This window comes from Salvelinus sp. IW2-2015, unplaced genomic scaffold (genome assembly GCF_002910315.2).
Source record: "Salvelinus sp. IW2-2015 unplaced genomic scaffold, ASM291031v2 Un_scaffold3514, whole genome shotgun sequence".
NCBI classification, from domain to species: Eukaryota; Metazoa; Chordata; class Actinopteri; order Salmoniformes; family Salmonidae; genus Salvelinus; species Salvelinus sp. IW2-2015.
Window position 1 is genome coordinate 41394 of NW_019944794.1, and position 15472 is coordinate 56865.

Below are 15472 nucleotides of genomic sequence, written 5' to 3' on the forward strand. Positions count from 1 at the left end.
CCTGGAAGAGTTACACGGGGAGGAGAGGGGATGAACAAGCCAATTGGAACCTGTGGATGATTAGATGGCCATGATGTATAATGGCCAGATAGGGAATTTAGCCAGGACACCAGCATTAACAAGTGCCATGGGATCTTTAGTGACCACAGAGATTCAGGAGACCCGTTTTAAAGTCCCATCCAAAAGACAGCACCGTATGCAGGGCAATGTCCCCTTCACCGTCCCGTGGGTAGTCTGGCGGGCGATTGGGTTCGATCTCCACTAGAGTGTAGTTTACGGTCTCTTAGCACCCTGAGAATCTCTAGTGGGGTGCCACTAAACCAGACTCACCATCCTGGCACTGGACTGTTAAATTGCTGGCGCGTTCCTCCACTCGGGCACTAACACTATCCCTATTCTCGGCCCTCCATACAGCAATTCATGGCTGGCATTCCCCTCCATCTCACTCCAAGCAGGTTTCCAAAGAGTTGGGCCCGATCTCTCCATAATGCCCCTCTCTCTCCAGCCCTGCCAGACAAGCGATAAGCCTACGCTTGCACCAAGAGTTTGATATCAGTGTTAACAAGTGAGAAATATGTTTCGACTCGACTCTTACGGCCACACACATCGGATTACACAACACCAAGCGTCTTAACTAAAGTCTCGTCTTTTATTAGTTAGTATCATAATTCCACCGCTTCTATGCCGCCAATCATGACCATCGAATTTAGGAGCGATGCTCGCGTCCTCAGCCACGCTAATTTTGTCCTGAGTTGGTTCGCCATTTTGAGCTGCTTGCACAAGCCATACAAGCATGCTAGAGGTCACAAGTTGAGGTTGGTGTGGCGCCACTTAATTAGGGGAGAACGGGGCTTGTGTAATGGCTGAGACGAATAGGATATTGTTGATGTAAAAGAGAATATGTTCTCAGTCATCTTACCTGGTAAAACAAGGGTCAATAAGTTTGTTTTTTAGTGATAAACCTTTATGGCCAATGTCGATTAGGGAGCGATGCTTCGCCTAGCCACGCTAATTTTGTCCTGAGTGGTTCGCCATTTGAGTGCTAGCAAGCCTACAGCATGCTAGGTCACAGGAGGTTGGTGGCGCCTTAATTGGGGAGAAYGGGCTTGTGRTAATGGCTGGAACGGAATAGGTRGAATGGTATCAAATACATCAAACATGGTTTCCATGTGTTTGATGCTATTCCATTTGCTCCGTTCCAGCAATTATTATGAGCCGTACACCCCTCAGCAGCCTCCATTGTGCTAGGTAATGCTAGGTATCAACAGCCAATCATCATCACCTGACATTGCCTCTAGTGGACATAGGTCACTTACTGCATAATGGCCAAAGTTGTTGAGGTATTTTGACTTGAGATCCACACGTGCAACTTACTTAGACTTTCATGTTAATCAGTCATTGATGTCAATGGGAGACTTATGTGATCATTTTATCTCACAATAGACTACCGCCCTTCATCAATTTTGTAGCCCAGTATATACATTTTAAAAGTGAAAAAGGCCATTTGTATAAGTCAAAAAGTTATTTCCCATATACTGTAACATTACATTGCAATCAGGACACTGAACTTGTTTTTCTCTGACAGAGGAAGAGATCAGTTGTTGGAGGACCTGAGGGCATATGTTCCACGTAATCCTGACATAGAACATGTTAGGATTCTGCTAGATGGACCAGTCGGAGTGGGTAAATCCAGCTTCATCAACTCCATCAACAATGTCTTTCAGAATAAAATGACAATGAAAGCCCAGGTTGATTCTGCTAATGCTGATAGAAGCTACACCTCAAAAGTAAGTCCGTGTCCAGATTATTTGTAGCCTAGACCTACTGCTTACTWAAAGTATATACTATGTATTAACCATTCTACATACTACATAGAACATACTATTTAGTAAAAATGTATACAGTATATATAACACATCATCTAATGCACTAAAGTGTTGTTTCACGACATTTGTTCATTTCAGTACAGCCCGTCGTCCTTATCTGATCATCAGCTGTTGTCAAACACACTGGTCTGAAAAGACGATTTGCTTCCTTATTAATGCGCATCAAATTCATTCTAGTACACAAAAAGCAGAAATTAGTCTGACATCCTGGCTTTTGTGGGGGGGTGGCAGGTAGCCTAGTGATTAGAGCGTTGGACTAGTAACCGAAAGGTTGCAAGATCTAATCCCCGAGCTGACAAGGTAAAAATCTGTCGTTCTGCCCATGAACAAGGCAGTTAACCCACTGTTCCTAGGCCATCATTGAAAATAAGAATATATTTTGTTAACTGACTTGCCTAGTTTAATAATTTTTTTTAAAGTATACTCAATTTCGTAATTTCACAGACTACAAAATGTTCAAATGTTATTGCATACCCCAAAAGCCTAAATTTAGTAAGCAAGGACAAGTATTTGGTCACAGCCTAAGTAATTTTGCACATATTATACAAGTTCAGGGTAGCAAACATAGACAGAGTACATGATCGCAACCAGGGTGTTGTAGTTTCATATTATATTCCTTTGGAATAAATAAATAACTTAAAGTGGAACTGACAGCGTTTTAACTACTTTTCAGATATGAAACAGACAATCATCATATCAGTAAAAAATATCAAATTCCCAGTTTACGCTACAAAACCAACTTTAGAGGTTTTAAAAATAGGTTCTATTTGAAATCAAAATTCAAAATGTAACTAAGGCTGGCAATGTCAATACAATKAAACTAGCAAGGGCAATGATCAGTCATACTGTGGCTAATAGGCTAGCTTATCTATTTCTGTAGCTATTTATTTAGCAAGCTAAAAACACGGAGCCTAACGTTAGCTATCTGGCTAGCTTCTGATAGGATGTCATCAGGGTTGCCATGTCTGCGGTTTTCTCTGGCAAATTGGGCTACTTTGAAAATGTTGCAGGTGAAAATATATTGCGGGTTATYGGGCTACTTTTGTCCAAGAGATTTCAAGATCCACTGTCCAACTTTCATCACTCAAATTCTCCTGTCGGATTTATTTTAGGGATTMATTTTAATTKAATTTTAATTGAACCTTTATTTAACTWGGCAAGTTAGTTAAGAACAWATTCYTATTTACAATGACGGCCTACCAAAAGGAAAAAGGTGGGCGGCCTRGGATTAAAAATAAAAAATAAATACAATWKAAGTATAGGACAAAACATACATCACAACAAGATAGACAACACAACACTACATAAAGAGAGACCCACAATCATAGAAGTCAAACGAGTTAAATCGACATCCATTAATGGAAATCATCTTGCAAGTTTAATAAGGGCAAATTATCTTTTTGTCTTGCAACATATTCAAACTACTTATTTCCTTCATTACGTCATGTTAGACGCAATAATTATTGTTTTGAAAGAAACTAATTTAGTTTTCTATGTCGATATTCCTTCTTAATAATTTACTCGACAACGTTATGAAAAAAGGGTTTAGCCAGTTTTTAGGCCTTTTGGCAGGTTTTGAGTGTTCATTGTGCTAGACAGTTTCGCTAGACATGGCAACCCTGCATGTCATTGGAGGAGTAGGTGAGGGGCCAACTTCCCCCCTATATATTTTTCTGTGGTACAGCTAGAGATGCAGTTAGCTAGCAAGAAAAGTGAATCACTTTGCTAGCTAGCTATGCTGAACTTGAACGACTGTTATCCACAGTTAGCATATATCTTAGTTGTCAATGAAATTTATTTGGCATCGATCAAATGGGAGGGCAGGCAGGAAGTTTCTACAGCTAGAGATGCAGTTAGCTAGCAAGAAATGTGAATCACTTGCTAGCTAGTTATGCTGAACTTGAACGACTGTTATCCACAGTTAGCATATCTCTTAGTTGTCAATGAAATGTATTTGCGTCGATAAATGGAGGGCAAATCAATATTTTATTAGTCACATGCGCCGAATACAACATGTAGACCTTACAGTGAAATGCTTACTTACGAGCCCCTAACAACAATAAGTTGAAAAAAAATACAGATAAGATAAAGAGATAAAAGTAACAAGTAATTAAAGAGCAGCAGTGAAATACAACAGCTAGACTAAACAGGGGGGGTACCGATACATTGTCATGTGCGGGGGTAACCGGTTATTTTTTTTTTACTAGGCAAGTCATTAAGAACAAATTCTTTTACAATGATGGCCTAGGAACAGTGGGTTAACTGCCTTGTTCAGGGGCAGAACGACAGATTTTTACCTTGTCAGCTCGGGATTCGATCTAGCAACCTTTCAGTTACTGGCCACATGCTCTAACCACTAACCTCTGTCCAGTGTCTGTTCTTTTGCCCATCTTAATCTTTTCTTTTTTTTAGCCAGTCTGAGATATGGCTTTTTTTCTTTGCAACTCTGCCTAGAAAGCCAGCATCCCGGTCGCCTCTTCATTGACGTTGAGACTGGTGTTTTGCGGGTACTATTTAATGAAGCTGCCAGTTGAGGACTTGTGAGGCGTCTGTTTCTCAAACTAGACACTCTAATGTACTTGTCCTCTTGCTCAGTTGTGCACCAGGGCCTCCCACTCCTCTTTCTATTCTGGTTAGTGCCAGTTTGCGCTGTTCTGTGAAGGGAGTAGTACACAGCGTTGTATGAGATCTTCAGTTTCTTGGCAATTTCTCACATGGAATAGCTTTCATTTCTCAGAACAGAATAGACTGACAAGTTTCAGAAGAAAGGTCTTTGTTTCTCGGTCATTTTGAGCCTGTAATCAAACCACAAATGCTGATGCTCCAGTAATCATTAGTCTAAAGAAGGACAGTTTTATTGCTTCTTTAATCATCAGGGGGGGGGGGCTGCAAATAAGTCTGGGTAGCCATTTGACTAGGTGTTCAAGGAGTGTTATGGCTTGGGGTAGAAGCTGTTTAGATTCCTCTTGGACCTAGACTTGGTGTCCGGTACTGCTTGCCATGCGGTAGCAGAGAGAACAGTCTATGACTAGGGTGGCTGGAGTCTGACAATTTTTAGGGCTTCCTCTGACACCGCCTGGTAAAGAGGTCCTGGGTGGAGGAAGCTTGGCCCAGTGATGTACTGGGCCGTTCGCACTACCCTCTGTAGTGCCTTACGGTCGGAGGCCGAGCAGTTGCCATACCAGGCAGTGATGCAACCAGTCAGGATGCTCTCGATGGTGCAGCCGTAGAACCTTTGAGGATCTGAGGACCCATGCCAAATCTTTGCAGTCTCCTAGGGGAAATAGGTTTTGTCGTGCCCTCTTCACAACTGTCTTGGTGTGCTTGGACACTATTAGTTTGTTGGTGATGTGGACACACAAGGAAATTGAAGCTCTCAACCTCCTCCACTGCAGCCCCGTCGATGAGAATGGGGGCGATGAGAATGGGGGCGTGCTCAGTCCTCTTTTTGTGTAGTCCACAATCATCTCCTTTGTCTTGATCACGTTGAGGGAAAGGTTGTTGTCCTGGCACCACATGGCCAGGTCTCTGACCTCCTCCCTATAGGCTGTCTCCTCGTTTTCGGTGATCAGGCCCACCACTGTTGTGTCATCGGCAAATGTAATGTTGGTGTTGCCTGGCCGTGCAGTTCATTCATGCCTGGCCGTGCAGTCATGAGTGAACAGGGAGTACAGGAGGGGACTGAGCACACATCCGTGAGGGGCTCCTGTGTTGAGGTTCAGCGTGACGGATGTGTTGTTACCTACCCTTACCATCTGGAGGCGGCCCGTCAGGAGTCCAGGATCCAGTTGCAGAGGGAGGTGTTTAGTCCCAGGGTCCTTAGCTTATTGATGAGCTTCGAGGGCACTATGGTGTTGACGCTGAGCTGTACTCAATGAATAGCATTCTCACATAGGTGTTCCTTTTGTCCAGGTGGGAAAGGGCAGTGTGGAGTGCATTGGAGATCGCATCATCTGTAGATCTGTTGGAGCGGTATACAAATTGGAGTGGGTCTAGGGTGTCCGGGAGGATGCTATTGATGTGAGCCATGACCAGCCATTCAAGGCACTTCATGGCTACAGACGTGAGTGGTCGGTAGTCATTTAGGCAGGTTACCTTAGTGTTCTTGGGCACAGGGACTATGGTGGTCTGCTTAAAACATGTTGGTATTACAGACTCGGACAGGGAGAGTTGAAAATGTCAGTGAAGACACTTGCCAGCAGGCAGGCAAGTTTCCATTCAGTTGTCAAAATGTGGGTTCGGACAAGATGCATTGGCAGTCAAGATGAGAAGGCAAGCAGGCTACTATTCCCCATCGTTTATCAGTTCAATTTTGACAGCCAACTACAAGCTGAAAAAGTTTGAGAGGGTTTATCTACTCCCAAATGTAACAGGACTGTGGTATTTACAATTTGCAGAAATCCATTCAGGTGTATTTTGTGGCATTTGGTGAATGTTTTCGAATGATCTAAAGTCACGCTAAGACATGATGGCAAATGGCTTATGTGCATATAGGCCTACTGTTGCTCTGACTGGCTATGGTTCACCRGTCTGTGTAGAGTTCGGTCTTGGACAAGACAGATGTTTTATTTACTTCAGTGACTATTAATTGTCCAAACGCACGGCCGCTTTCCTACTCTGTTGCTATAGAATTTTCACAAAAGCCTTACTCTACGTAATTCCCAAACATTCTATGAAAGTATGTGAAAATTTCCACATTTAAGTGCTCGCTTGTCAGAAAATGTTAAAGGCAGATGTTACTAAGATTTCATGTTGCTAAAATGCTGTCAGTTCCACTTTAATATAAACATTTTGTTTTTCTTGAAGAGAGATTWTGATATTGGTTGCAGGGTTGGGGTCAATTCCATTTAAATTCCAGTCAATTYAGAAAGTAAACCAAATTCCAGTTAAACAATTTTCTCATTGAAAAGCATTGAYRAAAATGTTAATCGCAATTTCAGTGTATATCTTGAATTGAAACAGATTTGACCACAACCCTGATTGGTTGGAGACATGAGTGGCAAAAATTCATGCACTTTTCTCTTTCATTTCAGTACAAAACACASAAAATTGAGAATCGAAAAACTGGATCCTATTACCCGTTTGTCTTCAATGATGTAATGGGATTTGAGGRAAAGAGTGGCAAAGGAGTGCATGAAGATGACCTCATCAAAGCACTGACAGGACATGTGGAAGAGGGTTACAGGGTAAAGTATCTCTAACAACAGCACTGCATGCTCATTACTATGTGAAATAGATTTTGTGAAGGAATTATTAAATACCTGCCATTGTTTATATGCTGGAACTCAATATGAAGTCTTGTTTTTGTACTTTGTCTCATTCTGTCTAGTTCAATCCGAGTCATTCATTGACCGAGGGCGATTTGGGCTACAATAAGTCCCCCAGTCCAAGTGACAGAACCCACTGCCTGGTCAGTCTGATTCCAGCAGATAAGATTACTGTCATGGATGATGATGTCATCAAGAAGATGAGGGCCATTAGAGTAGTGGCCAGTGAATTGGGTAAGTGGAGAAAGAAATTATTGAGCACTATTACTGTAGTCACTGATATAAGATAAAATATATACTGTAGCGACGCTGGTTTTTAAGTGCGGTTATCGACTATGCCACTTGAGCATGCTTTTGTGGCACAGTCAATGGCACTCCTGCCTTCGCGCCAGAAGGTTTGTGGTTCGAGTCACACTCCTTGCCTATTTCATTACAATACTTTATTGTCCTTTGTGCACACAAATGGTCTGTAAGCAATGGGTCAGTCACAGTACACATGGGCAAATACTTATTAGACTCTTTTTCAGGAATTCCCCAAATGGTCATCCTCACCAGGGTTGATATGGCTTGTCCATTGGTGAAAGAAARGTTGAGAGCTATGTATCTAAGCAAGTATATCAAGGAGACGGTGAGACACTTTCTTGAACTTAATAGGGTCATAATATTCCAGTGCAGTATTTTACAACTTTTTCTAACAGGCACCTGCATGCCCCTACCACTCCAATTAGCTAGTGGTGGTATGAGTTAACTGAAGCTTGTAGTGGCTGTTTAAAGAGAACCAATGGATTACAGTTTCTCCTGGCCCATAAACTACTTAGGTTGAGGAACCATCTACCATTAAGTTGTAAAATACTGAACTTCCCCTTTAAATCACATTGTATGGTGAGCTCAAATGTACATGACTTCATTATTTGATCTCAAATTAGAATGACAATAGATTCCAGCAACAACAAAAACAATTACATCCCTATTCAAACATTGACAACACAGTCCAAATMCTTTTGGAAGGCACGTGTGTGTATATTAACCTCATTTTATGTTTTTGTTGAAGATGGAGAAATGCAGTATGAGKCTGGGTGTCCCAGTGAACTGCATCTTTCCTGTSAGGAACTAYCATGAGGAAATCGACTTGAATGAAGACATGGATGTGCTGCTATTGAGAGCACTGAAGCAGATGGTCGACTTTGGAGACGATTTCCTAAAGGAGATGGAACAATCTCAAACAAAACTTGTGCCTAAGCTATCGACACCATCTGTGTACAGCATGCCCGCCATAGTATAACATGTATTGTGGTCTCAGCCATAGTTAAAAATGGCAAAAACAGCTCCCCATTGATATAGTGTGATAGAATGAAATGTGCCTTAATAATAAATAATAATACAGCATCAATATGCTATTAATTTATCTAAATGCTGAAAATACGATCTCTTCTTTGATGTCTGTTTGATCAGAGTTTGATTGATTATACATAGAAATCCTAGAGGTGCATGTTCACATGTTTTGTGAAAAGAACTTATTACAATGACTTGAACGCCAAATCTCATCTCTGTGTAGTTTTTTTCTATATTTCCCCCTTTCGCGGGAATAACATTTTTGGAAGCACTGCTGAGCATTGAATGCGCCTAGGATAATCGCCACAAGATACGAAGAACCTCTCAACTGACAACAGGGGAGGCTGCTGAGGGGAGGACGCTCCATAATAATTGGTTGAAACAGAGCGACATTGGAATAGGCATCCAAACAAACATAGAAAACCATGTGATTTGCCACCATTCCACTTTCAAGTTTTGCACGTTTTCCTACTTACAAAGCATGTAGAGGTCTGTAATTTTTTTTATCATAGGTACACTTCAACTGTGAGAGACGGAATCTAAAAACAAAAATCCAGAAAATCACATTGTATGATTTTAAGTAATTAATTTGCATTTTATTGCATGACATAAGTATTTGATCACCTACCAACCAGTAAGAATTCCGTCTCTCACAGACCTGTTCGTTTTTCTTTAAGAAGCCCTCCTGTTCTCCACTCATTACCTGTATTAACTGCACCTGTTTGAACTCGTTACCTGATAAGACACCTGTCCACACATCAATCAAACAGACTCCAACCTCTCCACAATGCCAAGACCAGAAAGCTGTGTAAGGACATCCGGGATGAAATTGTAGACAATTATTAGAAAATGGATGAAGTTCAAGATGACGGTCAATCACCCTCGGTCTGGGGCTCCATGCAAGATCTCACCTCGTGGGGCATCAATGATCATGAGGAAGGTGAGGGATCAGCCCAGAAACTACACGGCAGGACCTGGTCAATGACCTGAAGAGAAGCTGGGACCACAGTCTCAAAGAAAACCATGAGTAAACACACTACGCCGTCATGGATTAAAATTCTGCAGCGCACGCAAGGTCCCCTGCTCAAGCAAGCACATTTCCAGGCCTGTCTGAAGTTTGCCAATGACCATCTGGATGATCCAGAGGAGGAATGGGAGAAGGTCATGTGGTCTGATGAGACAAAAATAGAGCTTTTTGGTCTAAACTCCACTCGCCGTGTTTGGAGGAAGAAGAAGATGAGTACAACCCCAAGAGTGACCCCTCGTCAGTGAAGAGCACTTTTTTCCATCCTGTCTGGTCCAGCGACAGTGGGTTTGTGCCCATAGGCAACGTTGTGCTCGGTGATGTCTGGTGAGGACCTGCCTTACAACAGGCCTACAAGCCCTCAGCCAGCCTCTCTCAGCCTATTGCGGACAGTCTGAGCACTGATGGAGGGATTGTGCGTTCCTGGTTCAAGTCGGGCAGTTGTGGTTGCCATCCTGTACTTGTCCCACAGTGTATGTTCGGATGTCCTGATCCTGTGCAGGTGTTGTTACACGTGGTCTGCCACTGCGAGGACGATCAGCTATCCGTCCTGTCTCCTTGTAGCGCTTCATTTAGGCGTCTCCCAGTACGGACATTGCAATTTATTGCCCTGGCCAACTCTGCAGTCCTCATGCCTCCTTGCAGCATGCCTCAGGCACGTTCACGCAGATGAGCAGGGACCCTGGGCATCTTTCTTTTGGTGTTCAGAGTCAGTAGAAAGGCCTCTTTAGTGTCCTAAGTTTTCACAACTGTGACCTTAATTGCCTACCGTCTGTAAGCTGTTAGTGTCTTAACGACCGTCCACAGGTTCATGTTCATTAATTGTTTATGGTTCATTGCACAATCATGGGACAGTGTTTAAACCCTTACAATGAAGATCTGTGAAGTGAAGCCCAGCAACTCCACTCACACTTGTCTCCAATTCCACATCCCAACCCTCAGCTTCCCTCATCCATCCCACCCTCTGCCATCCACCCTTCTCGGATTTCTATGCACACATATACTTTCAACTATTCTGTGATATTTACATACAATTTGAATCTATCTAATCGATTAGAATCCACAGATTGCGGCCCGAAGATGACAGATAAGTACTTTTACTAGAGTGTCACATTCGTCGTGTGGAAATGCAGGACAAAACGCAGCAGCGTGGTCAGCGTGGTCAGCGTTTTATCTGAACATTCTGACATGGGATCGTCACCCTCATATCCTCGGAACAGAAGGTTATATTTTCGTCAATGGCTTATATAGTGGAGAGAGGGTGTGTCTGAAAAGGAACGGGGGGGGGGGGAGACAGGTATTGGGAATGACTGTCATAAAGGATACAAATGGGCGACTTCCTGCTTACAGACATACAGTAATAACAAAAAACAACAGATTGCAAAAACCAACCAAGACAGCCACTTCTGGCTCTTCACAAATTATGCCTTCCCAATTTATGTGGCAGTCTTAGGCACATGCTGTTGATTTCTGTAAGCAGGAAACTGCCTGCTGTGTCATGTCATATCGCTGAATCTACCTCTAAACTTGTTCTCTACTCCCCTATGACAGTCAGAAAGAGGTTAATACTGCAGAAATTGAAAGACTATGTTCCTGAAACCCTGATATTTAGAGTATCCGAGTCTTGCTCCATGGACCAGTCGGAGCGGGCAAGTCCAGCCTTATCAACTTCATCAACAGTGTCTTTCAGGGTCACATTACCAGCATCGCACTAGCTGACAGTGCTATTGCAGGTGAAAGCTTCACCATAAAAGTAAGTTATTTACCAAGTGTATATGAAACCCATTTATTGAAACCACAACATATTACCACAAATGCCTGTGACTATTCTGAATTATTACTGCAAACTCAAATTGCAATGCTTTCAAATCTGCATTCTGTGTATAATTCATGAGAAATGCCACATCCTATTTTACAGTACCAAACCCACAAAATTGAAACAGGGAAACATGGAATCTACTACCCCATCGTCTTCAATGATGTCATGGGTCGGAGGAAAGCATGGCAGAAATGTGCATAAGGATGACATCATCAACGCCCTAAAGGGCCATGAAAAGAGGGCCACAAGGTAACGTGAATAAAGTAAAACACAATATCACCAAGGAATCTCTGTTTCAGTCAGTATTGATTAAAACACATTTTATTCCTCATCCTTGGCTAGTTTAATCCCATGTCACCATTATCAGAAGAGGATCCTGGCTACAAAAGATCCCCAGTTCAGAAGACAGAGTTCACTGTCTAGTCAGTGTCATGCCAGCTGATAAAATGGCTTTCTTGAGAGAAAGTGTAATCCAGAAGATGAGGGACATCAGACTAGCTGCCGCCGATATGGTAAGAGGGCAAAATGTTGTTTAGTAGTACTTGTTGGCTATACAAACTAATAGTATGATAGGTGTACTATGTCTGAGTATGAACATCATTGCATTGCCTGGAGAGAAAAAGGACGCTGGATTAATCAGTTTGCTCTGGCAGGGATTCCCCAAATGGTTATTCTCACCAGAGTGGATGAAGCCTGTCCATCAGTAAGGAAAGACGTGAAGAACATCTATCTGAGCAAGTACATAAAGGAGAAGGTGAGCAAAAAAAAAATGCTTCTACATACTAGAATTCTTTATTATAAGACAATCAGCCATAGACACACACATATAGATAGGCTACTGTCACGCTGGTATAAAGGATTTGGAGACAGGTGCAGGAATAAATAATAGTATTTTTTTAATATACCCAAAACAAACACGTATACAAACACTGGGATGTACCCAAACAAAAGAGCGAGGTAAACCTCGTAGAACGACATGGGACGAGACCCGTAATACACGCAGCACAAAACACGCAGCACAAAAGCTGAACCAACGCATAGTTACTACACACAACCAACGGACATGGGAACAATAACCAACAAGACAATGGTGAACAGAGGGCACATATATACAATTACTAATCAGGGGAAATAGGAAACAGGTGTGCGTAATTAGACAGTCTGGGGTTGGTGGTAATGAACAGTTCAGTGAAGCCTAGAAGGCCGGTGACGTCGACCTCCGGAACTGGTGAACAGAATGAGCAGCTACCGGGGGGATCCATGACAGCTACAGCTCATTCCATTGCATTCCAACTGTATTCTTTCATTGCAGATGGAGCAGTGCATGCCAAACTGGGAGTACCAGTGAACTGCATCTGCCTGTGAAGAACTACCACTGAGGAAATTGACTTGAATGAAGACATGGATGTGCTGCTATTGAGAGCACTGAGGCAGATGGTGGACTTTGCAGATGACTTCATCAAAAATATCCCTCTCAAAATAACCCCAAAAGGTAACTGAGGATGCATGTATATATAGGGCTGACCCATTTAGCGACTGGTCGATTAATTGGTCGATAGCATATGGTCGTCGAATTGTTAAGTCCAGCAGTTGCAAACAATTTTTTATGCATGTCTTGATTGACGCCTGTCTCAGGGACTAATCTATTGCGGAGGCCGCGGGGATGTCACACCAGTCACGTCTCGTTCTTCCCGAATTCTCTGAAGGAGCATGGATGGGACCAAAGCAGAGTGTATGTACATTCTTTTATTAGATACGAACACGAAACAACACTATACAAACTAATACAAAAAACAAATAAACCACGAACTGTTGCAAGCTACAAACGAAGTGCACACACAAGCTACTAAGTAGACATAGACAAATTACCCCACAAAATCCCGCAACACAAAAAAGCCACCTATATATGATTCTCAATCAGGGACAACGATAGACAGCTGCCTCTGATTGAGGAAACCATATTAGCTGAACATAAGAAACAGACAAACTAGACACAACAACATCAGAATTCCCACCCAGCTAACGTCCTGACAACACTAAACAAGCAAACACACAAGTAACTGAATGGTCAAGACCGTAGACAACACCAACACCAGTAGTACATTTACCGTTAATTCCCAGAATTTCTAATCTACAATGTTTGTTTGGTGACCATAATTTCTGTTAATGTATTCAATATATTATTATTAGTCTTTTACAGTTCTCATTGTGGAGTGGACACATTATTTGTCATAAAATAGGCCTACCTGATTACGTCTTATTCCTTGTACAAATAGCCTACAGCTGTRTCTGTCCAGAGCTCACTGGTGCCGGAAAYTCTGAGGGTCCAGAATATTTTATACAATGTTTTTATTTGTTGGCTTTAATTATTTTGCATAATTGGTAAAKRCAATAGAAGTTACTTAAAGATTTGAATAATTTAGATTTAGATATCATTTTTATTAATCACATGACAATGATTGAGATATGACGACTTTATTATAAARTAAATGAAAYTGTTCCACGAAAATGTGCATATTAAAATCMTAACTGGCACGCAGATCGGTAGAAATGGTAAGATGAACAGGTACTCCAATTGGAAAAGGTTGCCGACCCCCTGGTGTAGCATATTACCGACAACGGAGCATAATGGCAGAATCTGCAAAGGCCAGCAGCAGTGGGAGGAGGTGGTTCGGGAACAGGTTTTCACTTTGTAACACAATAAAATGTGACGAAATCCAAGTGGTATGATTACTTTTGCAAGGCACTGTATATAAATCATTGTCTCAGACGATTGTTTTTGTTTGGTTTTTGTTGGTTTTGGTTTTGGAGAGATGTCCCCCTGTCGCTATGCCTTTTTAGTAAATCACATGATCACATCAAACTTCTCAGTTAGAGACCTCAGACATCTCTAATCTGTGCTTCCTGTTCACATGAACATGGAATCAAGTAACAGAAAGAAATATTAGAAGATAAATCTTGATGAAGGTCATTWGACTGAAACCTGGATTAAACAGGACCAATTTATTAAATTGTTTTTTCCCCCTCATCAATCTACAAACAATACCCCATAATGACAAAACAAAAACAGGTTTTTCGAAAATTTGTGGTTATTTATAATTTAAAAAAACTGAAATATTAAATTTTTCTAAAGTATTCAGACCCTTTACTCAGTACTTTGTTGAAGCACCTTTGGCAGCGATTACAGCGTCGCGTTCTTGGGTATGACGCTACAAGCTTGGCACACCTGTATTTGGGGAGTTTCTCCCATTCTTCTCTGCAGATCCTCTCAAGCTCAGTCAGGTTGGATGGGGAGCGTTGCTGCACAGTTATTTTCAGGTCTCTCCAGCGATGTTCGATCAGGTTTAAGTTCGGGTTCTGGCTGGGCCACTCAAGGACATTCAGAGACTTGTCCCAAAGGCCCTCCTGCGTTGTCTTCGCTGTGTGTTTAGTGTAGTTGTCCTGTTGGAAGGTGAACCTTCGCCACATTCTGAGGTCCTGAGAGTTCTGGAAGCAGGTTTTCATGAAGGTCTCTCTGTACTTTGCTCCGTTTATGCTTTCGTTAAAAAAATAATGATAAAAATACTCTTCAAAATGCAATGTTGATTTAGTTATGGATCCATAACGAATTATCTATGGGAATAAATATCACTGATTTACAGAAATATTGGAACAAAGTTGTCTAATGAAGGCAAACAGTTTAGAATCCTCCAATCCACTTGTGCTGAAGTCTACTCCCGACCGTCACGTTGTACAGCGACATTTTTCCATTCCATCCTAACGGAAATCCTGAGAACACCATAATATATAAAATTGGCTTCTCAAATGGCTTCTCAAATGACTGCCTCGCCTGGTTCACCAACTTTTCTCAGATAGAGTTCAGTGTGTCAAATCGGAGGGCCTGTTGTCCGGACCTCTGGCAGTCTCTATGGGGGTGCCACATCATTCAATTCTCGGCGACTCTTTTTTCTGTATATATCAATGATGTCGCTCTTGCTGCTGGTGATTCTCTGATCCACCTCTACGCAGACGACACCATTCTGTATACATCTGGCCCTTCTTTAGACACTGTGCTAACAAACCTCCAAACGGCTTCAACAGCCATACAACACTCGTTCCATGGCCTCCATCTGCTTTTAAACGCTAGTAAAACTAAGTGCATTTC

The 15472-nt window shown here is 42.1% G+C and overlaps 1 protein-coding gene across 1 annotated transcript; it reads left to right on the forward strand.

Annotated features, from left to right (window-relative positions):
* The first annotated feature begins 1635 nt into the window (after window positions 1-1635).
* On the forward strand, window positions 1636-8575 carry LOC112076007 (interferon-induced protein 44-like). The gene is made up of 5 exons (XM_024142906.2): window positions 1636-1787; window positions 6920-7072; window positions 7216-7387; window positions 7681-7781; window positions 8205-8575. Exons 1-5 carry the CDS (start codon window positions 1731-1733, stop codon window positions 8433-8435), a joined length of 714 nt encoding a protein of 237 aa, XP_023998674.1. The 5' UTR covers window positions 1636-1730; the 3' UTR covers window positions 8436-8575.
* Window positions 8576-15472: the final 6897 nt, after the last annotated feature.